This window comes from Petaurus breviceps, unplaced genomic scaffold (assembly GCF_028583685.1).
Source record: "Petaurus breviceps papuanus isolate PSGF00001 unplaced genomic scaffold, PetGlider_PUasm1.0 90977, whole genome shotgun sequence".
In the NCBI taxonomy this organism is placed as follows: domain Eukaryota; kingdom Metazoa; phylum Chordata; class Mammalia; order Diprotodontia; family Petauridae; genus Petaurus; species Petaurus breviceps.
In genome coordinates this window covers 59,905,665-59,931,675 of record NW_027187391.1, presented here as the reverse complement: position 1 = coordinate 59,931,675, position 26,011 = coordinate 59,905,665, and the positions used below count along the sequence as shown (strand labels likewise).

General features: G+C 37.0%; 1 protein-coding gene across 5 annotated transcripts in view; it reads left to right on the top strand.

The window, feature by feature from the left end:
• The window catches only part of FHL5 (four and a half LIM domains 5), a 79,726-nt gene extending 56,621 nt beyond the window's left edge, over positions 1 to 23,105 (top strand). For all 5 annotated transcript variants that reach the window (XM_069077206.1, XM_069077204.1, XM_069077203.1 and 2 more), the window contains 3 exons: positions 112 to 281; positions 6,383 to 6,569; positions 16,783 to 23,105. In XM_069077206.1, the coding sequence (XP_068933307.1) occupies positions 112 to 281; positions 6,383 to 6,569; positions 16,783 to 16,946 (521 nt within the window). In that variant the 3' untranslated portion in view covers positions 16,947 to 23,105. The remainder of the gene's footprint in view (positions 1 to 111; positions 282 to 6,382; positions 6,570 to 16,782) is intronic.
• The last annotated feature ends 2,906 nt before the right edge of the window (positions 23,106 to 26,011 follow it).

The window sequence follows — 26,011 nt, the reverse complement described above, 5'->3', positions numbered from 1 at the left end:
TAATTCAAAAAAATACTCTTTAAATTGATCGATATATGGTTGCATAAGATGGTACAGATATGGTTAAACAGTTTCTTAGAAGATGTTGATTCTAATTTTTCTATTTTGCAGGCTCCCGCAAAATAGAATTCAAGGGAAATGAATGGCATGAAACTTGTTTTGTTTGCCAGTCTTGCCAACAACCTATAGGAACAGACCCTTTAATCACCAGAGAGAATAAAAACTACTGTGTGCCCTGTTTTGAGAAGCAGTTTGCTCTACGCTGCACCTCATGCAAGAAGGTAATTCCCTTAAAAATTCTGAAAAATATGGAATCTTACACACAGATTTTATATTTGTACACATACATGGGCACAGATGAGGTCAATGACTACTTTTGATTAGGATGTCACACTTGTATTTTGTTCATTTTAACTAGTTCAAACCTTTCCAAAACAATGTGCTCTTGCAGTAAGAGTTGGTACAAAATCTGATCAGAACTGATCATCCTCCTCAATCAGTTTGGAACTTTCGATATTTAGTTCCATTGACTGCTGAGAAACATGAATTCCTGTTTTCAAGGGGGTAGCCAAAAGTGTTTTGAATACAAAATAGTTCTTAGAAAACAAATTTTGATCCACTGAGTGTAATTGATTCAGGGAAATATGGCTTTGGCTCAGAAAGTGTTAGAGGAAGCCAATTTAAACAGGATGCTTGACTCTTCACATTATACTCTGGCAATGCTAATGACTCCTTGGTTTAAAGCTTTCGTATTTCCAAATTGTTTGCCACTGGGCATTTGGCCCAAGGGAATTACATGATCATTAGAAAAACTTTAGTCTTGACAACAGGAAGGAAAAACAGACAAAATGGAGCTTCTTTGTCCTGGGTATAGAACCTCAGAAGTAGTCAAAGCATCAGGTGACCTAGTAGTCCCCTAAACCCTTGGTCCAAGAAAAGTCAATTTTGAGGAACATGAACTTCCCTCAATTCCATTTTTTTCTCTTTCAGATTTTTGTGTGAAAAAATATTTCTACTGTTTCATTAGTTTGAGGAAACTGGTTTCCATCCTATTAAGGACTAAGTCATGGTGCTTTAACCTCCATTTAATCTGTGAAGTATTTATTTGTGAATAAAACAATACAAACCATGGATAGAACAGCAGGGCATGACAACATACTGGTTTAAAATAACGATTCTCAAACTTTTTTGATCTAGTAGGGCAAAAGGCTACATGGACTCTCTTACCCTACCTACTCTCATTCTCATCTCTCTCTGTCTCTCTCTCCTCTCTCTATGTGTGTATATATAAGTATGTATGTGTGTATGTATATATATATATATATATATATATATATATATATGTATCTTGAACTTGCCCACTCATCATTAATTATTACTTGCATTTTGTGTGTTATTTGGAAAATAATGTTATCCTTGCAACTTTAACTCTGTTAACACAACAGATGAAACACGTCCAAAAGCTTTTTCAAATTTTTCTTATCTTCTTTCCTTATGCTTTACCCTGCCCCCTTATTTTTATTCAATGCCCCACCCCTCAATTGCTCTTAAGGCTATTTCCACCACTCCCCCAGGGTGTTCCAGCACCTCCCAGAGGGTTGTATCTCCCACTCTGAGAACCTCTGTGATGGTTTCCTGGGTCACTGAGAGCAATGGGGTATAGAGGCCATGGATAAGAATGGAACATCCAGCCTATGCTTTATGTATATCTATGCTTAGGAATTTACATGACTTACCTGAATGTCTCAAAGCCAGAATATGTGGAACATGGACTTGAAGTCATGTGGTCCTGACTCTAAAGTGTCTATCTAGCATGCTCTCTATCCATTGTGTACCACACCATAAACTAATATGCATATGTAAATGTATAGACATATATGCACATAATATACAGCTAGAATAATATACACATGCCCATATATGAATATATGTATATACATATATACACACTTCTTGAAAGTATTGTTTCATTCCCTTTATTTTTATTTTATCACATTGCACAATGCCAGGCATATAATAATTACTTGATAACTTCTTACTGATAGATTCCATACCGGTGTCTATTAATTTCTTCATTAATGCTCTCCTCTTATGGCTCATTGTAGCATGGAGGTCCGTCACTAAGCTCTTAAAGGTTATGTCAGAAGGACACTTAACTCAATCAGGCTCTACCATGCTGGAATGGAACAGCTAGGTGGCACAGTGGATATAGAGAACCAGGCCTGGGTCAGGAAGACCTGAGTTCAAATCCGATTTCAGACACTTACTAGGTGTGTGAACCTGAACAAGTCATTTAACCTCGTTTGCCTTAGTTTCCTCATGTATGAAATGAGCTGGAGGAGGAAATGGCAAACCACTCTGGTATAGGACACAAAACTTCTAGTGGCCTCCAGGCATCCTTTGGGCAGCGTGGCATGGTTTAGAGAACTGTTTCACTCATTGAGAGATGGGGTTCCTTGTAATATACAGACTCAGTCATATATAGTTTAAAACTGTTCTTTCAGGTCAAAGGTGTAATTTTATTTTAGACTTTAGCTTTCATTAACCTGGGATCCATGTATAAATTTCAGGTTTATGACTTTAGATGGAAAAAAAAATTACGTCTTGATTTTCATTTTAACTTCTCGTTGAAATTTATCATTTCCTTCCATTATGAATGTAGGCAACAAACCATTATTCTGAAAGGGGCTTCCTAGGCTTTATCAGGCTGCCAAAAAGGTTCTTGACACATACAAAAAGGTGAAGAACTTGTGGTCCAAAAGAAAAAAAAATGATTTGACATTCCTCAGCTGAATGTTCTATTTGGGCCAAGATATAGAATCATGGGAATGAATGAAAAGTACTAAGCTCACAGAACATTTGTCTTCACGCTAAAGAGATCCTGGAACGAAGGCATCTCTGCTTAATCAAAGCAAGGTATGATCTCAGTGCAAAAAGCCCGCATTTTGGCAGGGCAGGGGCCCTCATGGCTATAGATAGAACTTTTCCAGGGTAATCAAGAATTTTTTAAATGTTTACATTCTATAAGAAACAGAGGGTGTACCTTGCCAGGGCCCACCACCACCCCCCACCCCCAAAAGACTTCCTTTGGACTTAAAATCCACATATATTTTAAGGTGCTCTGAATAATGTATATATTTATCTGATCAATGTGAACCAAACTTAAGAAAATGCTTTCCAGTTAAAGACCTTTCACTTGTAGACCTATAAAAAAAAGTGGGTTTTATTACTGTTTTTATCATGTATTGACCATGAGCTTTCATTTTGGAAAGTGGAAATTTATGTTTTTCTGAAAATAAAGTCAAACCCAAAGTATTCTGAATTTCAAATCCCTTGGGTTAAAATGGAGTCAAAATTTGACTTAAAAAATATGACTCTCTGATCCCTCACTTAATTATCCACTATCTACTGAATGGAAAAGCATTATTAGTTTTGTTTTATTAAAGAAGAAACTTGTTCTAAAAGCCACAGGCTAAATTTGGGGCAAAACCAAATTGAGAAATGAGAAGGTAGAAATTGTACGCCTAATGTTGGGCCTCTCTACATCTCACTAAGGGAGAGAATCCAAATCAAATCATTCTGAATGCTACGGGCTTTCTTCTTCCTAATTAGCCTCTGGGATGTGTGTGTGTATGTGTGTGTGTGGGGGGGGGGGGCGGCTCAGTGATCCTGATTTGCTATGAATTCTACTTGTATTCAAATTGACAATCTTTTAAGCTTTGCTTGCTAGTTTAGAACAAATCAAAGAACCCCTGAATTCTGCTTTGGCTGCAACAAAGCAGCCAGCTTTTTTTGAAGTCTGTGAGAATCATTTTAAATTACTTTCTTTCTTTCTTTCTTTTTGCTTTTTTTTTTTTTTGAGGGCAATTGGGGTTAAGTGACTTGCCCAAGGTCACATGGAAATTACTTTATTTTTTACCATTATGAGTCCCATTGACTTATCCTGAGCAGCTTTTAAAGCTGGTGGGGGTTTTTTAAACCAGGGAAAAATCTAACTATTCTCTTTCTGATATCTTTACTTTCCAAAAGAAAAAAGGAAATAAATCTTATAACTAACTTGTAACAGAAATTATTTTCTAAAGAAGCATAAACCTAGAGGAAATGGATCCATGGAATGTCTTTTTTAACCTTTAAATGCTTTAAGATATCAGGGGCCACATTGCTCCATGTATCATGTAAGGCTTATATGAGCTCAATCCAGAGTATGCCCCTGCAAACTACTAGCTTGATATTCTCTATTTATCACATTTAAAATATATATCAGATACGGGCACTGGGGTATAGAAATCCATCTTGCCCTACTAGAAAGTTAGAGGGGGTTTGGGGAAGATAGAGCAGACTGGGGGAAGGGTTATTCAGTAGGCTCACTATTTTGGGGTGGGCGGTAGGGGAAAGAGGGGGAGAAAATTTGTTACTCAGAATCTTGTGGAAATGAATGTTGAAAACTAAAAATAAACAAATGAAAAACATATCAGAACTATTATTTCCTTGATACAGACGGCTCCTACTAAGACATTACTTCTTCCAGTGCAGAGAGGTATCTACCCTTCAACTTTACAGTCTTAGAGAGTTGCCTGAGAGGTTAAAAGCTTAGCCAAAGGGTCACATTATGATATATGGTTATTTGGATATACCCCACTTTGGCTTTAACCTGCTCACCAGATTGTGAACTGCTTTGTTGCAGATAGTGGGTGCTTTATCAGGCTTTGCTGAACTTAATTGAATTTTAAGGGAAAATATGTAATTTCAGAAGTTTTGCCTTTTTCCCCCTTGGTTTAGGGTTTTTGAAGGAAGGTAAGAGCCCATAGCAAATATATACAATAACATTAGTAATAATAATAGATAATAACTAGCATTTCTGCAGTGAAAGATTTGAACTCAGGTCCTCCTGACTCCACCTAGCTGCCCCTAAAAAAAAAAAATATGTCATGTACACAGTAATCCCCTTAACAACCCTGTGATGAAAGGAGCATTTTTATGCTCATTTTATACATGAGGAAACTGAGTCTGAAAGAGGTTTCATAACTTACCTAGGTCACAAGACTAGTATATGTGTAAAGTAGGATTAAAACTATGTCTTCTTTATTTTTTTTTCTTCCATGCCATCGATACCTCTTTATTTGTACCTTCTATGCATTGCTTTTACTTCTGCCTCCTGAGACCAAGACAAGGAAATCTCCCTCTGCTACATGACATCTCTTTGGATATGTGAAGACAGTTAACATAAGTCCCTTTCTCCAGGTTAAACAACACAGTGCCTTCAATGAATTTGAATGTATCACATGTTTCAGATCTTTTCCCACTGGTTATTTTCCTCATCCATGGGCATAATAATATTTCTGTCACCTAATGTTAGCTGAGAGACAAATAACTCATTACCAAAAGGATAGCCATCAAAGGAGTGAATATTATACCTTCTAGGATAAAGATTTTCCCTAAACATTGTCATATATTTTTGTCCTCAGAGTTTCAGATTACTGATAGATGATAGATAGAGAGAGAGACACACACACACAGATAGATAGATAGGTGGATAAATAGATTTAGATATAAATATACAGGCAAACTTTGTTTTATTGTGCTTTACTGTATTGATCTTTGATGTTACTATTATAATTATTTTGGGGTGCCAGGAACTGTATCCATATAAGACCGGGAACTTAATCCATAATTGTGTGTTTTCTGTTTCATTGACTGGCCATTTCCCCCTCTCTCTCACTCTGTTCAGGCCTCCTTATTCCCTGAGACACATCAATATCGAAATTAGACCAATTAATAGCCCTACTATAGCCTCTAAGAGTTCATGTTATTCTAAGTGTTCATTGTTGTTGGTTTTTTGGTGAGGCAATCAGGGTTAAGTGACTTTCACACAGCTAATAAGTGTCAAGTGGCTGAGGTCATATTTGAACTCAGGTTCTCCTGACTACAGGGCTGGTGCTCTATCCACTGTGCCACCTAGCCACCCCTAAAAAAAAACATGTCATGTCCACAGCAGACCATAGGAGAGGATTCAGAATACATAGCAATAACTTTTCTTTTCTAGAAAGCCTATATATTAAATACTGTACATTATACTGAAAGTTGTTCATCTTTTCTTTGCTTCCTTGTAGGTTTTCTTTTGTTCCCCACTGTACACGTTTTACTTTATTCTAAAACTCATCTCTTCATGACTTCAAGCCCAGCACTCTATCCACTAGGCCACATAATTGCCTGAGCCAGCACTGAATTGGGCTAGAAAGCAGAAGGGAATAAGCATATCTATAAGCACCAATTATGTACAGGCACTGTGTTAGAATGGCCCCTTTGTCCATAGCAGCAAGTAGCAAAACATCCTGATCCAACCCAGGTTCCCAGGTTCAGCTGCTTTGCTTTCCTAACTTAGGTGATAATTACTGGAGGAATGACTTACCATGACCAACCCTGGCACAAAGACTGCTTTTTGTGCACTGGCTGCAAGAAAAAGTTGTTTGGAGAAAGTTTTGTTTCCAGAGACGATGATCCATACTGCCAAGACTGCTTTGCAGACCTTTATGCCCAGAAGTGTGAGGCCTGTGACAAACCCATCACAGGTAAGATTCCCCTTGTATTTCTGTGGCCCTTTCGCAGAGAGGCTGTTTTCACTTTAGTGAGATGCACACAAAAGCAAAAGTTAACTGAGCTTTTTATACACCAGAAAAGCCTAATAATATTCACTATGCAGTGCTTCAGTCTAGCCCTCCATAAGTATTTACTGATTACAACAAATCATCCAGCAGAAATATAGGGTCTTTCCCTGCAAGAACTTTTTAGACTAGTTGGGAAAAAAATAATTAGCAGAATATAAGCTTCTTAAGGGCAGGCACTGTTTCTTTTTTATCTTTTTCTTCTCGGGACCTAACACAATATTTTGCCCATAATAGTTGCCTATTGAAGTGAATGGCAGTTAAGGAGTCAGCAGTCAAAAAATATTTAAGTGCTGATTATGTAGCGGGGAAGGAAATAAGCATTTATATAGAGCCTATGTACTAAATTCCTTTTTTGTGTTTTATTAATTTATTTATTTATAAACATTTCATTTAAGATTGCTCCAAGGCAGGTTCTTATTATTATCATCATTTCACATTTGAGGAACCTGAGGCAAACAGAGGTTAAATAACTTGTCCAGGGTTACACAGCTAGTGTTTGAGGTCACATTTGAACTCGGGTCTTCCTGACTCCAGGTCCGGTGCTGTATCCACTGTACCATTAGTTGCCTCAGTGTCAATTATTGTGCTAAACCCTTGGGATACAAGAAAGGGTAAAAATGGGTGTAAACTCTAGATATTAGGGAGTGTTTCATAAATGAAATGGGATTTGAGCTAAGTCCTAAAGGATCCTAGATTTCAAACTAGGAGAGACATTAGATGCCATCTAGGTCAATTACCTCATTTTATAGATAAGGGAACTGAGACCCAGAAAGGTTAAGTTACTTGTCCAAGGTCACACAGTAAGTATCAGTAGCAAAATTTGAACCCAAGTCTTCTGATTCTATATTGGAGCACTTTCTGCTGTATCCTACTATTTTCCAGAATTCTTTTAGAATACCTAGTTCAGTTAAATGTCCCTGTTAACAAGAGGCCTAACATATTCCCTTGTTTGCTAAGGGCTTACACAAACAACTCTAGGAACTGCTTTTGGATTTACTTTGTGTATTTTTGGTATTTACTTATCTGTATAAAGTCTTTTCTCTTCTAATAACAAAGTAAGCTCCTTGAGGGCAGGAACTGCTTCTTTTTTGCCTTTGTATCCCAGCAGTTAGTATAATATCTGGCATTTAATGCTTGTTGAATGAATGAATGGATGGATAGATGGATGGATAGATGGATGGATGGATGGATGGATGGAATGAGCAAAATTTGTAAGGCCTGAGGAGAAGTAGTATTTATAAATGAGAATCTAAAATGAATGTCTACTAAACATACGTGACCTTCAAAAGGTAAGGGTTTAATTAAATGCAAGTATTGATATGAATAATCCAATATGGCAATCATGTGGGTCACATAGGTTAGACATTCATTAACCAGAAATTAAAATCCTGCTAACAAGTATGGTTTTCTATTTTCTCTCTGTTCATTTGAAATGAGTTTTAGTTAAATACTAGGCAGAAACCCACAAGATTGGTAAATTGATCCATTTTAAATAGATTTCTATGAATAAAATAAACATTACCTTTCCCTCAGAGACCTGGCTGAAATGTTAATCATAGACCAGGAGAACCACAGGTTGTGAGACTCCTGTTCAGATACACACAAAGCTGCAACTCATCTCGGAAGCAATTTATGGACACTTTTAGCAGTGTAGCAGAAGTATATTCCTAATCCCTACTCCTTTACTACACAGTAGGCTCCTGGAGGCTACAGCAGTTTCCCAGATTAATATTTGTATATTATACTCAATTTTATTCGCTGGTTTTTGGTGGCATGTGATTAAAGAAACACAATCCCCACACCTCTGTATTTTTTTCCTCCACCTCCAGTCTCAAGGGCATTAGGAAAAATTAGGAGTCCACCATTGCCCCTGAGAAGGGAAAGAAGGCCATTGCTAATCTAAACTTGTCTGGGGTTCAGTTTCCTCATCTGAATGTAAAATGAAGGAGTGGAATGGATTCTAAGATCTCTTGGAGGTCTAAATCTAGGAATGTATAATTCTTGTGTGCTACCTTCCCTTGGACTGGAAAAGGTAGAGAGAAGGTTACTTTTACATAATACATAAACACACATACATGTGTTGCATAATACAAATACACACATATATGTATATACATATATACACATACACACTCCACACACACACACACACACATATGAATCAATATATGAATCATCTCAGGCCTCAATGTAGCAGCTAATATCCAGCCTCAAACCTTATTAGAGGACACTGGAAGGGGACAAAACCTTCAAGAAGGCATGCCTAAAATTTTTCCAAGAGATGCTTGATAAGCTCCCTACAACTTGCCGCCAGCAGAATCCTTCTTAACTAGTATACTTATTATCTACTTTGTACATTTTGGAGGGGGGAGGGAGATAGCTACTGTTAGTCCCTTCAAACTATAAAAGGAAGAATCATTTGGATTGCTTGTGATCTCTAAATAGAAGTGTCCAATGGGCCCCAAGACATGTACTTTATTTTTTTAAAAATTCTTAGCCTGAGTATGGTTTAACAATCTTTAGACATCTGGGTAAGAAAAAAAAAATCAGTCAAAAGTTTTCCAGCTATTTCTAAATATACAGATGTATCAAATGATGAGAATAAAATACTAGTAACTTTTTTTCCATCTGAATCTGTGGTAGTTACAGCAAGGTGACCCTGGAGTCACATTACAACCATCATTAATCCGAATGACTAGGCACCTGTGTGCCCTATTGGGTCTATTATGTGGTAATGTTCTAATGCAGAAAATAAAGTTCCTTAAGAGTCTCATGTTACACATAAAAGAAGTACATATAAATTGAGAGCCCAAGTATGATGTATGATCATCATTAGCCTGAATGTTTGGAAATAAGACACACAGAACTCAAGTTAATAGAAACAGATGATTTGGGCATGTATAGAAGATACATTAAATAACACAACCAGTTCGTATATTAAACCATAGTCGCTATTGCAAATAATCCCCTTAAAAATTTATGTACATATAATTATATATTCACATAGATTTTGGACATATCTCTATAACATATATATATATAATGTATAATATTAGTTAAAACATAAATCACTTTCCCTGATTATTGGCAAATTGGCAAGGAATTCTGTATCCAAGTGCCATACTCTTTTGGCTACTGAAACAATATTAAGCAAAACTGCAAAATTAGTCACTTACTTGGAATCCAAAAAACCTAAATGTTCAAGTAACTGAATTTTTATTTTCTTCACTCATTTTTTAGGATAAAATGAAAAAAAAAGTAAAAAATGGATGTGTGTGTGTGTGAACAATGGGCCCTTGAACTGAGGCTATTCTAACTCAGAGGATAGGCCTTTGTATCAGCAAGCACCCCAGCGTCCCCAGGGTGTCTGCCAACACAGGTTCTTAGATCTGCTCTGTTAAAGGAAAGCAACTCAAAATGGGTTAACAAGCTTACTTTAATCAGTCAAATATGTATGTTTACCTAGTTCAGGGGAAAAAGGTCAGCACCCCGAACTTCAATGTATACAGACAGAAACAGATCAAGTAGACAGATTTCCAAACTGTCCAACCATTACATCCATACCAAATCAACATCTGGGTTTTTCAAAGCTGGGGGGCTCTCATCTGATCAAATCACAGAACACTTCTCAAAGTGAGCCCCAAAGCAAAGCCTCAAATCAGGGTTTATATAGCCTTCTCCTGGGTCAGAGAATGTAACAACTTTCTGGACCCACTGGCCAATCAAAAAGTATCTACTGAAAAACAAGCCTCCCACCCCAGGCTCCAGGTGCACTTTAGCCTAGGAAAAGGGAAGATCTTAAAAATTTACATTCCCATTACAGCCTTTAATCACACTATGCCTCACTGCCAGTCAAGGTGATCTTGGGGATTTTTAAAAAAGCAACTTTCAAAGTTTATCATTGTCCAAAAAAAATTCAGCCCAACTCCTTACATCTTTTATATTTACATATCATAAAATGCGAAACTATCTTCATGTGGTTGGGTCCAAGGCCTGAACTAGCCTCTCTTACCAAATAAATGTTAAATCATGTTCATTTTAACTCTAGTATTAAGTATATTTGACTATATTCTTATTTTTTTAAATTAGTCATCCATATAGTGTTTGTGGATGTGCATGTATGTGTATGTGCATATGTATATATATATATATAAATGTATGCATTTATGGCACAGTAAAACATATGTATATATATGCATACTTTCATGTATAAATAATATATAAAATAAAACAGAACTTATATATACATAATAATTCTCTGTGTTGTAATACACTGCAATATATTATATATACATGTGCGATACATTATACATTATGCAATACATGTATTATACATACATATACAAATATGTGTGGCTACATATAAATATGTATATATATATATATTTTTTTTTTTGAAGTCAGCATTCTGCTTGCTCTTAGCAAATTGAGGTAATAAATTATCAACATCACATACCCTGTGGTTCACATCCTGTTGACCTCAAGATCAATGTACTCTCTATCTACTGAAACTCATGGGAAAGGTCTTTAAGTGTGAACCCAAGATCAGTGCTACTTGCTCCCTGGTTGGTTTTGCAACATTCTCTCTTTAATGAAATTGAAAAAAAAAATGGAATCTCCAAAGCCTAGGAATATTTCTGCTCTAGGAAGATACTGAGCCTGGAGTTGTATCCCTTTTTGTTTAGGTAGCTTGATTAATAAATTGTTTGAGGGGCTGCTAGATGGCACAGTGAATAGAGCATTGGCCCTGGAGTCAGGGGGACCTGAGTTCAAACCCAGCCTCAGACACTTAACATACATACACACACACAAAAAAACTAGCCGTGTGACCTTGAGCAAGTCACTTAACACCAACTGCCCTATCTTGCTCTCTCAAAAAAAAAAATTGTTTGAGCTGGCCAAGAATAGAGAAAGCTAAAAGACTACATAATGGAGTTTTAAAGACATATCCTGAAGGTTCTAACTACTAACTTTTCTCTGCGTTTAGCCTCCTTTAATTTCACTACCCAGTTTACCACTAATCTATACTAAAAAGGGGAATTACACCTTGTACTTGCATGTAAGAGTAAATAGGCCCATCCCTAAGCTTCATGCAGAAGCTAGGAAGGGCAGCAGATAGAATGCCAGGCCTGGAATCAAGACAATTTATCTTTATGAGTTCAAATCTGGCCTCACATACTTACTAGATAATATGACCCTGGGCAAATCACTTAACCCTTTCTGCTTCAGTTCCTTATTTGTAAAGTGACCTGGAGAAGGAAATCACAAACCACTCCAGTATCTTTGCCAAGAAAACTCCAATTGGGATCATGAAGAGTTGGAAATGAGTAAAACAATTGAACAACAACAAAGTTTCCATTTATTTGCCTGGGGACACTAAAAATCCTATTAGTTCTTAATTTGGTCTATAAAAATCATGGGCTAAGTTTGTTTAAATGAATTGTCCACCAATCATTGAGTCCTTTTTTTTTCTGTCATTAAGACAATCAAAAGTTGATCCAACTAGATAGTTTGTTAGAAGAGCGTGAGGAGGATTCAGGAACAATACATTTAACTACCCTCACATGCTTAAGAAAAAGTGCTATAAAAATAATTATTCTAGAAGCAGCTTCCAGGGATTATCTTGTCTAAGCCAGTCTTCCTCCAAATACACAATAAAGAGAGAGAGACAAGGGAGATTGAGCCAGCTACGGAAATTTTATGGTCAATTCATCTCACACCAAAGCAAAAGAAAACAAAATCATTTAGCTATAAAATGTAATTGTCTGAATAAAGAAGCCCATCTTGAAAACCTTAAGTAGTTTGAACTATTAATGTACTATAAAGAATTCTGAGCTTTATAGCCTATATTTATCTTCAAAAGGTAAAAACTCATGTAAAAGTGATTTTTCCCCTTGTCAAAAATGTACCACCATTTTGTATTTTCGTAGAGCGAGGAAACAACAGAAAAAGATTGTGGTATGGTAGGAAAAGCACTGACTGGACACCTAAATTCTAATCCTTTCTCTACCACTTACTACCTATGTAACCTTAAATCACTTAACCTCTCAGGGCCTCAGTGTCTTCATCTGTCAAATGAGGGTGCTGGATTCCCAGCTCTAAATCTATGAGTCTGTAAGTCTGTGATTTCTAATCCCTTGCAGCTCTCCCATTCTATAATTCTATAGAAAGACAATTAAAAGATTGTGGTCTCTTCAAAAGGAATCACTAATGCCATACCATTGTATTCTGTTCAAATGAAGTCTGACTTGTCTGTCAAGCAAGAAGGAAATCTTTCTCTTATGGTATCTAATTAATAGATGATCTCACTTTCAACAAAGAAGCCTTATTGCCAGAGAGTAAATGAAAATCTGAGAACTGAGTAATTTGATAGTCTTTTACAAGTTAGGTCAGGCCTATTTTAAATCACTGCTACCAGCTGCTTCTGTTTTAATGTTCAAATTTAATTTGAGATGAACTACCTTGATGTCTCTTTGCCACACGAATAAAGTTTATTTATGAACTTGAAAAATACTGCTGCATATGGAAACATTGAAGAGATTGAGGATGATGAGTATTTTTGTGTATAACTTGAGTAGAATTAGCACACTAGGGCAACATTCATTGTTTTTTAGAGTTTTTTTTTTAACTTTATTGAACCAACCAGCACAGAATTGATTTATCCTTGCTTCATTCGGTATTGCAAAGTATTTTTTAAAAACAGTTTCACAGCTAGGTGGTACAGTATATACAGTATTGGGCTTAGAATCAGGAAGACTCATCTTCCTGAGTTCGAATCTGACCTCAGACACTTAGTAGCTGTGTGATCCTGGATGAGTCAATTAACCTGTTTGCCTCAGTTCTTCATCTGTAAAATGAGCCGGAGAAGGAAATTGCAAACCATTCTAGTATCTTTGCCAAGAAAACCCCAAATGTAGTCATGAAGAGTCATCACAACTGAAAACAACTCAAATGAAACAACTCAAGAACAACAAAAAGAATCGTAAAACTAGTTCAAGAAAAGGGAGAAAGTTTTATATAAACTCTATGAAATATGAAATGCTTACCAAAAGAAATCAAGTAAGAATTCAACGCTAGAAATAAATGTGTTTAATACCAGTCCCCTATTATGCAAATATGCATCATTGCTATTGAAAAGAGTTATGGGAAGTGAAAATGTTAACAGTGACACCTAGGTTTTGGGCTTGGGTGACTGGGAGGATAGTAGTGCTGTTGATAGTAATAGGGAGTTAGTTAGGAAAAGGGAGGAGGGCTTGGGAAGAGGAAGATAAACACATGCTGAGTTTAAGATGTATAAGAGACATCCAGTTCCGGATGTCCAATAGGCAGTTGGATATTTCATAGAATCATAAAACATCAGAGCTGGGAAAAACATTAAAGATCATCTCGTTTATTCCCAGACTCCTCATTTGACAGATGAGGAAACTGAGGCACAGAGAACAGACATTGACTTGCTTGGAGTCACACAGCTAGGAAATGGTAGACTCTGGGCTTGAATCCAATCTTATGACCCTTTTGTGTAGTGTTCTTCCAACAACAAAAAGGGGCTAAATTGTTACAATTGAGAAACATGAAAATATGGAATAAATCAAAGTGAAAAAAAAAATGTTTCTATTCTGGCCAGAAACCCTGAGAGTCTTCCCCTCCCAGACTGATTTTTTTTTTTTGAGTAGGTGAAAGAAGCCATTCTTTGCCTCATTTCTTACTGAATCTTTTTTTTTTTTAAGTAATCGGGGTTAAGTAACTTGCTCAAGGTTACACGACCAGTTATTTCTGGGTGTGGTGCTAAGTATCTGCGCCTGGATTTGATCCCCAGGTCATCCCGACACTGGAGCCAGTGCTCTTACTCACTGAGCCACCTGGCCACCCCTAAGCAATTGGGGTTAAGTAACTTGCTCAAGGTTACACAACCAGGTGTTTCTGGGTGGGTGCTAAGTGTCTGAACCCGGATTCGATCCCCAGGTCATCCTGACACTGGAGCTGGTGCTCTTACTCACTGTGCTACCTGGCCGCCCCTCTTACCTAATCTTAATCACTGAATTGGTGTTGCGTCAGACAAACTTAAAGAAGGAAGACCTTAGCTTAAAGAGGTCAAGGTCTTCCAATGCATCTGGAGTCACCTTCAGTCATTCTGATCTATGTTTTGCCACTGGACCCAGATGGCTCTGGAGGAGAGAGTGAGGTTTGAGTCACAGAGTGACTTTGCACAGCTCTACCTCACTTAAATCCAAATCACTCACAAGACAAAATATCACTTTCCTTGATGTCATTGGTCCTCTTGGAGAATGAAGAACAAACAACAATTATTCCTAAAGCAGAATGCCCAATAACCCTGTTGTGAGTGCTTATTTTTCCTCTTCACTTATTAAAAGATGGAAGAGATTACTCCAATGACCTAAGCATCTCAGCTGGTACATTTGGAAACACTCACTTAACTCTGCCCCTAAACACAAGAATGCCTCATGAGGTTCAGTTGAAGGAAAAGGAAATGCCACAGTAGATCTTCATGCAGAAGTTGGATGATCATTTGTGAGGATGTTGTTGAGGAATATGCATAGAACAAGATGATTTCCAAGGTTCCTTTTATAGTTCTAAGAATTGGGCCTCAGTTTGTTAATCTGTAAGATGAATTCAACATGGCAGAACTCATTCTTTCCTATCCAAAGGCTCCCTTCTTCCTAACTCCCCCATCCCTGTTGGTGGTATCACCATTCTCCCATTCAACCAGATGATCTCTCAGATACCTTCTAATTCTAGATTTATTATCCTCTGAATATAATACTCAATATTCATCATTTGGTGAAATACAAATGAAGGACGGGGTAGATCACAATATGGAGACAAGATTTTCACCAACCAAAGACTATGCCCTAGGCTCCTCTCCCTCTTTAAAGTCACAATAATCCCTCTAAGTCATTTCCATACACCCTTTGTTAGTGCAATTGAATTCATTGATATTCCTTGGCAAGGCTAGGAAAGGGAAAGGATCATGTGGAAGTGTGGCTGTGTATACTTTATCTCCTTATCCATCTGTCCTATGAACTTGAAGTTGAGAGGGTGGGGCAAATTCAGCATTCAATCATTCACTGGAGAACAGGGTTTAGGTAGCACACCCCTGGAGTCCCCTCCTTAGCAGGTCTCACCAGTCATTCCCACCAACAACTTGGTTATCACCAGTATTTTACTAGAAAATGCCAATCAGGAATGTAGTAAGGCTGCCAATGCAGGAAAGACATATGGAAACACAGAATATCAGGAGGTATTTTTAAAACAAAATTTTAATTTTTATTGGTATCTTTTGTTTTAATATCATTTCTATTTCTAAATATATTCCTCTTTCCTCCCCTACTTAGTGAGCCATCCCTTATAACAGAATAGAATAGAAAAAATAGAAAGCAATGCAGCAAAACCAACCAACATATCACACAATGCCATTTTCTTTATAAGTACCTCACTTCTCCAGTGATGGAAGAGAAGGGAGTAGGACCACAGATGGAGAGCTGGAAGGGACTTTAAAGGCCCTCTGGTCCAAACCCCTCTTTCTACAGTTAAGAATACTGAGTCTTGGGGATATTTACTGGTCCATCACCTCAGAGGTAATACGGGAGAGGGGGGGAAGTTCAAATCCAAGTCCTCTTACTGCAGAACCAGTGCTTTTTCCCTTCACTGTACCACATTGTACCACTATAGTCACTCTCCTAGTCTCTTCTTCAGAGACAAGCTTGATGATTAGAATTCTGCAGAATTGTTTTATTTGCATTGCTTAAGTCTTTTCTGGGTTCTGCTTACTTTATTTTACATCAGTTCACAAGAGTGACATTTATTTTCATTGTGGTCCAATAGTAAGCTTTATTATATGACTTTATATTTGTTTTTACCTTTTCTCAGTGTCATTTTCTCTTTGAATATGGGGATCAGGGATATGGAAGGTGTTTACATTCCTGTTTGTCTATTTGTTTTTTCTGTACCTAATGTGCAAGAACTTTGTCTGCAAATGCAAATGGTGAATTCAGGAATCCCTCTCTAGAACAGATTATGGGGCTTAAAAGTAGACATACTGGGTTTATGTTACTTGCCTATATGTGAAAAATGTCTTTTCTTCTAAATTCCTTCCTAGCCCTCGGAAGTCCCCAGTACATCTCTTTCCAAGACCGACAGTGGCACAGCGACTGTTTCAAATGTGGAAAATGCAACATCTCCTTAGTGGGCCAAGGCTTCCTGACTCATCAGGACACCATTCTCTGTGGAGAATGTGGTTCCAACACAGAGTCTGAGATCTGAGTGGCGCAACCTACCTTTCACCTGTGTTTCTTGAGGGTTTCACGCTCACTAAATCTAGAACTCCATTGAAGATGTTGTTGTTATTCAATTGTTTCAGGCATGTCTGACTCTTCATAAACCCACTTGGAGTTTTCTTGGCAAAGGTACTGGAGTGTGATGCCCTTTCCAGCTCATTTTACAGATGAGGAAACTGAGGCAAACAGGGTTAAGTAATTTGCCCAGGCTCACACAGCTAGTAAATGTCTGAGGCTGGATTTGGTTCCAGGCCTTGTGCTCTATTCACTGTGCCATCTGGCTACCCTGAAGTAAGATAAGTGTGAATAGTTCTCTTGTATACCTTACCTTGCAACCATTTAACAGACTGAGAAAAAAGAGGACTTGTCTATCTCCTCAATCTAACATATGCCTTTTCTTATATCACACTGCACTCTACTGTTAGATCCTAAAGATAGTATCACTCCACTGAAACTGAATATGTGATTTCTATCTAGGAGCCCTAAATGAGTTAGTATCAAGAGTAGAATGATCTCAGAATAACCAGAGAACACAAGGATATCCAAATACTTCAAAGAGTAGATCTGCATGTTTACCAGCCTCAACTAACATAAATCACTTTCCACTCGTTAAAAGATATACTTATGCCACAAATTAGCTTCTTTATGAGTCATAACAAAAGAAAAAGTATCAGGCAAGACTCATTGACAATGACCACATCTGGGACTTTCATACAATGGATTTTTATCATTTGTCTCTCAATCTTGTTCACACATGCCAACACAGGAGCTGAAAAACTAAGGGTATCATTTATACTTATGCCCACTTGTTTTCCAAGCAGGGCCTATTCCTACTTAAAAACAAGAAAACTATGAATCTCCTTCCCTAAAGCTAAGTTATACTGCCAAAGTACAAAAGATGTTCTACACTCCAGGTAAAATCTAATCACAGATTCATTGTATTCTCTAGTTTTTTTTAAATGTATATTTTTCTTTTTTTCTTTTGAAGGGGGAAGGCAAGCAATTGGGGTTGACTTGCCTAAGGTCACAAAGCTAGAAAGTGTATCAAGTGTCTGAGGTCGAATTTGAACTCTCCAGGGCCAGTGCTCTAATTCACCGTGACACCTAGCTGCCCCCAAATGTATATTTTTCAAACAACTACAGATACCATGAAATGAAAGGTCTTGCTTTCAAGTAGAATGAACCAGGATCATCCTTATCCCCAAAGACACAAATTTAGAAATAACAGATCTTTATGTTGTCTTTTGGGGGAATGAGGTTTCAGGGCGGGGTGGAGTATTTTTGCATTTAAAAAAAGTTAACTCTAATAAAATCTGGCCCTGCATTATAATAAGCATAGAGATAGATACACTGTCTCAGGATCTGAAGAGTAACTAATTCCATGGACTAAGGGGTCTCTGAAGTCTTTGTAAAGGAGTTGGAAAGAAGAAGGATAAAGGATGATGCTAGGTCAAAATGATGAGTCTTGAGGTATCTTCCATCTTGACATCATGCAAACCCATTAGAAAGTTTATAGAGTGCTTGACTTTGCACTTCTAGACAAAGGACAATCCCAACTCTCACTGTTTTGGCTTTCTTTCTCCTCCTCTTGCTACCCTACATCCTTTGGGGACACTTCCAGAGACCCTCTTTCCCTGACCTCCTGTTTCCCCATTTATGACATCAGTCACTGAGAGAATCCTGACACAGTATCCCTATTTCTACAAGTAACTTTAATGCTGCAACAGATTCCAAGGTAGGGTAACATATAAAGGCTTTATACAATGTACACTATGCATACACTTCAATCATTTTACTTTCTAAAGTTGTAAATATGCTTAATTCTCATTACCACCCTGCTCCCTCCACTTTATGCCAAGGACAAGAGTGGTTATTGATTTAATACAGAAGCTAATATGGGCTGAAAAGAAATTATCATTCATAATAAGCAGCATACATGGCAGCCTTGCAGAAGAGGATGTGCCTATGATATGGGTGTATCTCCCTCACCAGTTGTCTACAAATACTTGTACTTGGTCAATGGGGGAAACAGAATATGCATGTAGTTCAAAAGGTTCAGTGCAAGCCTATCTGCTAGAAAAGCACTATTGAAAGAGTTCAAAGTGTGTGATCTAATCACGATTGTCAAAAGCATCATCTTTGCCTGTGGACAAGTATATATGGTATCAGATGGCAACGGATTATGCATATGTCTGACTGATCCTTATTGTCAAATTACCATAATGAGAAGCAGATTTTGTGAGGACTTATACAAGGTTACATGACCAAAGCAACCACGGACATGCCTTTGTTCAAGGATCTGTTTAGTATCAGTAAGTTAAACATCAAATAAGAAGACATATACTCACCAATGTCAGAGAGAATGTGAAACCAAGTATTATGAAGCAAGATGGGTAATGCTAGATTCGGAAAAGCTAGGTTCAAATACTGCCACAGACTCTGATCGAATCATTTAACCCCTCCCTAAGCTTAGTCCTCATATGTAAAATGCAGAGGTTAGTCGATCACTAGTGCTTGAGAAGGATAATTAGCTCAACCAAGAACTGAAGAGACAGAGCTAAACCCAGATTATATTTGGGAAATTGAACCTTGCTCTTAGTGAATTAAAGCTGACACCTGATGCAAAAGCCCATATTTTTTAAATTAAAATCTTTTTCTAGTGATACTATTTGGTTGTAAATCATAGAACACCAAAATTCACAGGAACCACAATGGCAAATGACTCACAGGGCAAAGAAAAATGCGTGTTGGTTACATGTACGTTTCAACTTCTTGCCTCTATGAATTTGTGCTTAAGAATATATAAAAGACATAGCATAATCTAAGATTCTTCTTAGATTTGGAAGGTACCTCAGAGGTCATCTAATCCAACTCATGCCTGAATGATCATCCCTTCTTTGACAAAGTGATGACCGAGGCTTTGAATAAAGACTTCTGGAAGGGAGAATTTACTACCTCTCAAGGCAGGTCATTTTACTCCTGTACAGGTCTAATTGTTAGGAAGTTTTTCTATATGCTAAAATGAAATTTCTCTCTTCAAAAGTGTCTATCTTTTGGGGCCAAACAGAATAAATCTAATATATCTTTCATACAACAGCCCTTCAAATATTAGAAAAGAGCTATCACATATTTTCTACATCATATTTTCTCTGGGCCAAACATCTCAAGTTCCTTCAATCAATACTAATATCACTTGAACTGAAGACCCTTCATCAAGGGTATGTATGACAGGAAAATGAGAAGGCTGGTCATATCCATCAAGAGTTATGGATAGCAAATAGACAGTCTGAACATTGCCCTTATAGCTGCAAAATATTAAAAGGAGAGGAAGAAGACCTCTAGTGCATTGGGAAGATACTTAAGGAGGATTTATAGAAACACATGGTTATGATCATCTGCACTGGCAGATGCATTCAATTTGGACTTTATTTAGTATGATCTGAACTAAACCCAAACCTTCACTAATGATATTATAGATTCACCAAAGTTTCCAAACTATTAAAGACAAATTGGTTTACTACCTAGAATGCTAGACTTGGGGAGGAGGGGGTCTGGAAGACATGGGTTTAAATCACACCTCAAACACTTACTAGCTCTGTAACTTGGGGAAGGTACTTAACTACTCTGTATCTCAGTTTACTCAATTATAAAATGAGGGGGTTGAATCAATGATTTCTTTTGCCTTTTTCAGCTCTAAATCTATGATCCTATAATTTTATGATCTCCTACCTTACATGGATAGCCATACCTCTGGTTCCCAGACCTGCCAGCTAGAAAGATAGAAAAGGGATGAAAACCACCAGCATATACATACATTTTTTAAACCATTCACAGTGTGGTGGTTCATACATATTTTTAAAAGCCCCAATTGGGGTTTAATTATATGCTTTCACTGATTACAATGGTTAAAATAGTATCACAAGAGATTCGATTAAATTGTTATGGAAACACAATTTTTTGAAAAGTTTAAAGTATGAAGACAGTTAAATATGCTGATAATAAAGGCCAGGTTCCTTGTAAATTTTGATTAAAGTTGCTCAAAGTTTTTTAGATGAATAGTGCCTGAACATCTTCTCCACAGGCACATAGTAGAATACCAAGAATAATCACCAATATTGTATGTTTTGAGCATTATTCTAAAATTACATACTGAAACGTGAACATGGTGGATGTACTAAGATTTCAACAGTGATATTGCATTACAAATTTTAAAGACTAAACAAGTGATGTCAGGTAGAAGACAGTAGAAGGCTTATAGTCAGGAATACTAAGTTCAAATCCTCCTTCTGGCACTTGACTTAATATGACCACAGGCAAGTCATTACATTCCTCTTAGCTTCAAATAGTTCTCTTAAGTTATAGATAAGTTACAGAAGTTGGTGTCTCACACTAAGGAAGTCATAGGTCTTTGACATATCAAGAAAACTATTCAAAAGGGAGCTGTCTATCCAATTTTGAAGTGTGACATTCAATTTACTCATGGGTAATTTTGAAGAGTTTGGCATTTCTTGGAGACATGTCCAATTAAAAGACCCACAGATCCATGTCACAAAAATCACTCTTCTAATATAAACTTAGATGATCAATACAAATAATTCCCCTTATATTCTGCTTCTGACCTTTTGAATGTAATGTATCACACATTTGAAAAATGAGTTCAGTCAACACTATTAATATATATTAAGAGCAAAAATTTTTCCATATAGTAATGTTCTACTTGGCAGAGTCACCTATTGTGCACTAGAATTAGGGTAGATTTTATACTGTCACCACAAGAGCAGTGAGGGAGTGTTATTAAAAATACATGCATATGTACATACATACACACATGCCAGCTAAGTGGCACAGTGGATAGAGCACCAACCCGTGGAGACAGGAAGATCTAAGTTCAAATCTGGCCTCAGACACTTACTCTGTGAACTTGGGCAAATCACTTAATCCTAATTGCCTTCCCTGCCCCCACCCCCAAATATACCAGACAAATCCTGCCCTTATATCTAAGTAATGAGATAAAGCCAAGTAGAAAAATTAATAGGGTCAGATGGGGGAGGTCACAAAATCACATAATTTCAGAGGGATCTCAGTAGTCATCTAGTCTATTCTGTATCTGAAAATTACTTCTTGGCAAGTGATTTCTAGCCTGTGCTTGAATATCTCCATTACTAAAGAATCTACCACCTCTTGAGTCATTTTGGGAAGCTTTGGATTACCAGGAAGCTTTTTCTTTGCATCCAGCTGAAATCTACCTCCCTGTAATTTCTACTCATTCACCCTAGTCCTACCCTTAAGAGACAAGGAGAATCAGTCAAATCCCTCTTCCATAGGGCAACCCTTCATATGATTGAAGAAAGTATGTGATGTGTTCCCTTCCTAAGTCTTCTCTTTTCCAAGGTAAATTTCACCAGTTTCTTCCACTGATTTTCACATAGTATAAGCTTGATGACCTTCACCACTCTTCTCTCTTCTGGATATTCTCTAGTTTATCAAAATCCTTCCTAATGTAGTGCCTAGACCCAAACACAGTACTCTGGATGGTATCTAATGAGGGCAAATTATAGGGTAACTATCACTTCCAAATAGAAAAAACTTCTTGGATGTGTGATGTGAGTGACACAGATTAGTGGGATGGAAATGGAAGGGAATTCAGTGGAAAGAATGATATACTCAGATGAAGGCAGGAAAAAAATAAGTTATGTGGATTTGAGCAACCTGATGATTTACAAACCACAGAGTCTGTTATAAAATGTAACAAGGAATGAAGTTGATAAACCAGTAAATGGTCACTTGGCAAAGATTGTCAAATGTAAGATTGATGAGTTGAGATTTGACAAAAAGGTGAGAGAGACCCATTGAGGCTTCTTGAACCATAAACAATTTAATGAAAATAGCATTTTAGGAAGATTATTCAAGCATGTGGTTATAGGATGAGTTGAGGTTATAAGAGATGGGGACATTAGAGAGAAGGCTACTGTAATAGTATAAGAGTGAGGTCATGAAGACCTATGTTAAAATGGTGACTAAGGAAATGCAATAAGAAGAAAGCATCAGTAGGATTTGCTGAGATGGTGAGTAGAAAAAAGAACTTAAAATTATTCCAAAGTTGAAACCTTGGGTATCAGTATAATATGGAATCAGAGAGGAGAAAGTACTGTGAAAGAAAGAAGAAAACAAATCTGTTTCAAGACTAAAATGTGGGATAGTTGAAAGTTTAGTAAGTCATTCATTAGAAACATTAATGTTCTATGTGGATTATCCTAAGCTCAGTTTGTTAGACAATTGCTAAAAGTAATACCAAGCTCATGCAATTATTTTCTCTAGAGGCCAGATAGCTTTACAAAGAGAAATGTGCTATCACAGACTGGGCAGATGATTTGATGGCTATCTATAAAGCAATGGTATTGGTAATAGCAGAAACTGAATGAGTCACCACAAATCCATCCCTACCACTGAACAAAGCCATCAACGAAGTGTTTATTAAGATAGGCACTTATTATGTTCCAGGCACTATGCTAAGCATTGAGAATACAGGTACAAAAAAATGAAATAATCCATACTCACAAAGAGCTTGCATTATAGTGGGAGAGATAAGTAGTTTGGGAGGGAGAGCACAAGGCAGATTGGGAATTTCAGAAAGACTTTATGCAGAAGATGATGCTTGAGCTACACCTTTAAGGAAGAGAAGGACTGACTCTATGAGGTGGAATAAGGAAGGAGCAAAGTCTAGGCACACAGGATGGTCAGCATTTGTGTGACTTCTGATAGGTCAATATTATTGCCATATGTGGATGAAAGTTAAAATTTAGAAAAAATGTTACATTTAATTTTTAAACATCATCCCTCTGGTTAAATAATAAGTAGTTTATTTTTTGAAACAAGAAAAAGAATTATTTCACAAGCCATATAATTTCTTGGTAAAATGTACTTTAGAGATATTTAATAATATATATTAAATAAGACATATATAGTCACTGACAGTAGATGTTTATTACTGCTCCAAAAGTTTTGTCTCTCTTGCAAGTTGTATTTAATTCCTCATACTCAAGTAAATTTGAATTTTATGGAGTTTATATTCCTGAAAAGGTTTTTCATTGATTTATTCTTCATTGCTACCTAATTCTTTTCAAAATAGCTGTGCAAGTATTGAGTAGATAAGGAATAACAATGTGATTTTTTTACTTCCATTTTCTAGGAGGGCATGAAGTATTTTCCCTAGATTTCCTTTCTTCCAAGCCAACTAAGATGTTATTTTGGACAAACACTACACTACTTACTTACTTTTTTTTATATGCCCTCAAATAGTAATCACTTCTGTCGTATTAACCTGAGAGATTCACAATTTCTGAGCTTTTTCTTATTTTATTTAGGAGCAAGTTTTTCGGTAAATTAGTTTCTCAAAGACCACCACTGTTATGTGATCAAATTAAAAAAACTGATATGAATGATGATGGACTATTTCTTATATTTCCAGTTTTCACTTCTATAATATTCAATAAAATATTCTATCAAAAACAGCCTATTTCAATGTTCATTCTCCTGTTTTGACTGCAGCTCACATTTCTATAACCAGTAGGATTATGCTAAACCCTCCTTAAACCATGTGATATAGCATGGCCTGCTCTTCCTGTTGACCCTACTCCTTCATCAATAACCCATAGGAGTCTGTTCATGTTTTTCTATTCTCTCAATGTAGCTAATTCCCTCTAAAATAAACCACTCAGTTTAGCCCATCAAAAAGAACACAAGGACTTCTCTCCCATATCTTGCAAATCAAACACAATACTGAAAGTTAATTTTTATTGGATCTATATGCTTTACTAGGTGAATAACATAACAGACAAATGGGAAACTCCACAACTTACTAGGTTTTCAATGTTCCCTTGTTGTACTGCCAGTAGATCTTTCTCCCCTCCCACTTGATCCTCTAATTGAGCCCTTTTGTCATGAGTCAGCCCACCCAAAGCATGCCCTGGCATTTTATCTCCTTTCCTGGGTTTTTCCAGATATTATGACTCTCCTTACAGTATGAATCCAAATTCTCTTCTTGTTTCCATATACTCTCACAGTCTTCCATGTAAAACCAGGGTGGAATAATACTATGCATAGTGATTAGATATATCTAAAGATTCAAGTAAAAATTACTTATAATCCAGCGAGAAAGATTTTCCTCAAATCTATGCTATAATGTAGAATCTCTTCCATCTTCCACAAATAAATATTTGGAAAAAATATTTTCCTCAGAGATTTAGGTCATTTCCTTAGGATGAAGCAGTTTTGTAAAGGACAATATTCCTTATAAGTTACTCAAAATGATGAAAGGTTATATAATTCAGAATCATTCTTTTGAAGACATATGGGGAAATGATCAGGAATTGCCGAAATGATTTTCAAACCTAAGTTAGAGACTTTCAGAGAAATCACTCCTGATAAGAAGGTGAAAGGCATTTATTTCAAAGGTCGATTCAATGTCTTTGGTCTCTTTTGGGTATGTTTCCCAAAAGACCTTTGCCTCCTTGAGATAAGGCTCTCCTAGAGAGTTAAGTTGCACAAAGGTAAAAAGAAAGAAGCTAAGTGCAGAAAGTCTGCCTCCTTAACTAAAAGCTGAAGCTTAAGCCTCTGGGGTTCAAGTTAAGAGAGATGATAAAATAGACTCCCTATCTAATGGAGAAGAGGTAGAACCTTATCTAGGGACCCCTGTTGAAGCCAGGGAAAACTCTGCAACTAGGTGCCAAAAAGAACAATGCTTAGCAGTGACTGTGGGACCAGTGAATCACTGCCCTGCAGAAACTACAGATCTGGCAGAAATAATTAGTGGACACCATAAGACTGTCAGGGAAGTGGTCCAGTTGAAGAAGCAAAATGATGTTGCAACATACTTTTTTCTTGATGATCTCATCAATTTCCATAAGGTTAAATAACATCTTCACACAAATGACTAACAGATTTAGGTATTCATTCTATCTCTCTACTGAGTTACAGTCCTGATGGGGTGGGAGTGGGGTCTGGACCCCTGAAAGGAAAAACCCTTAGACTTTCCCACAAATTTTGGGAACC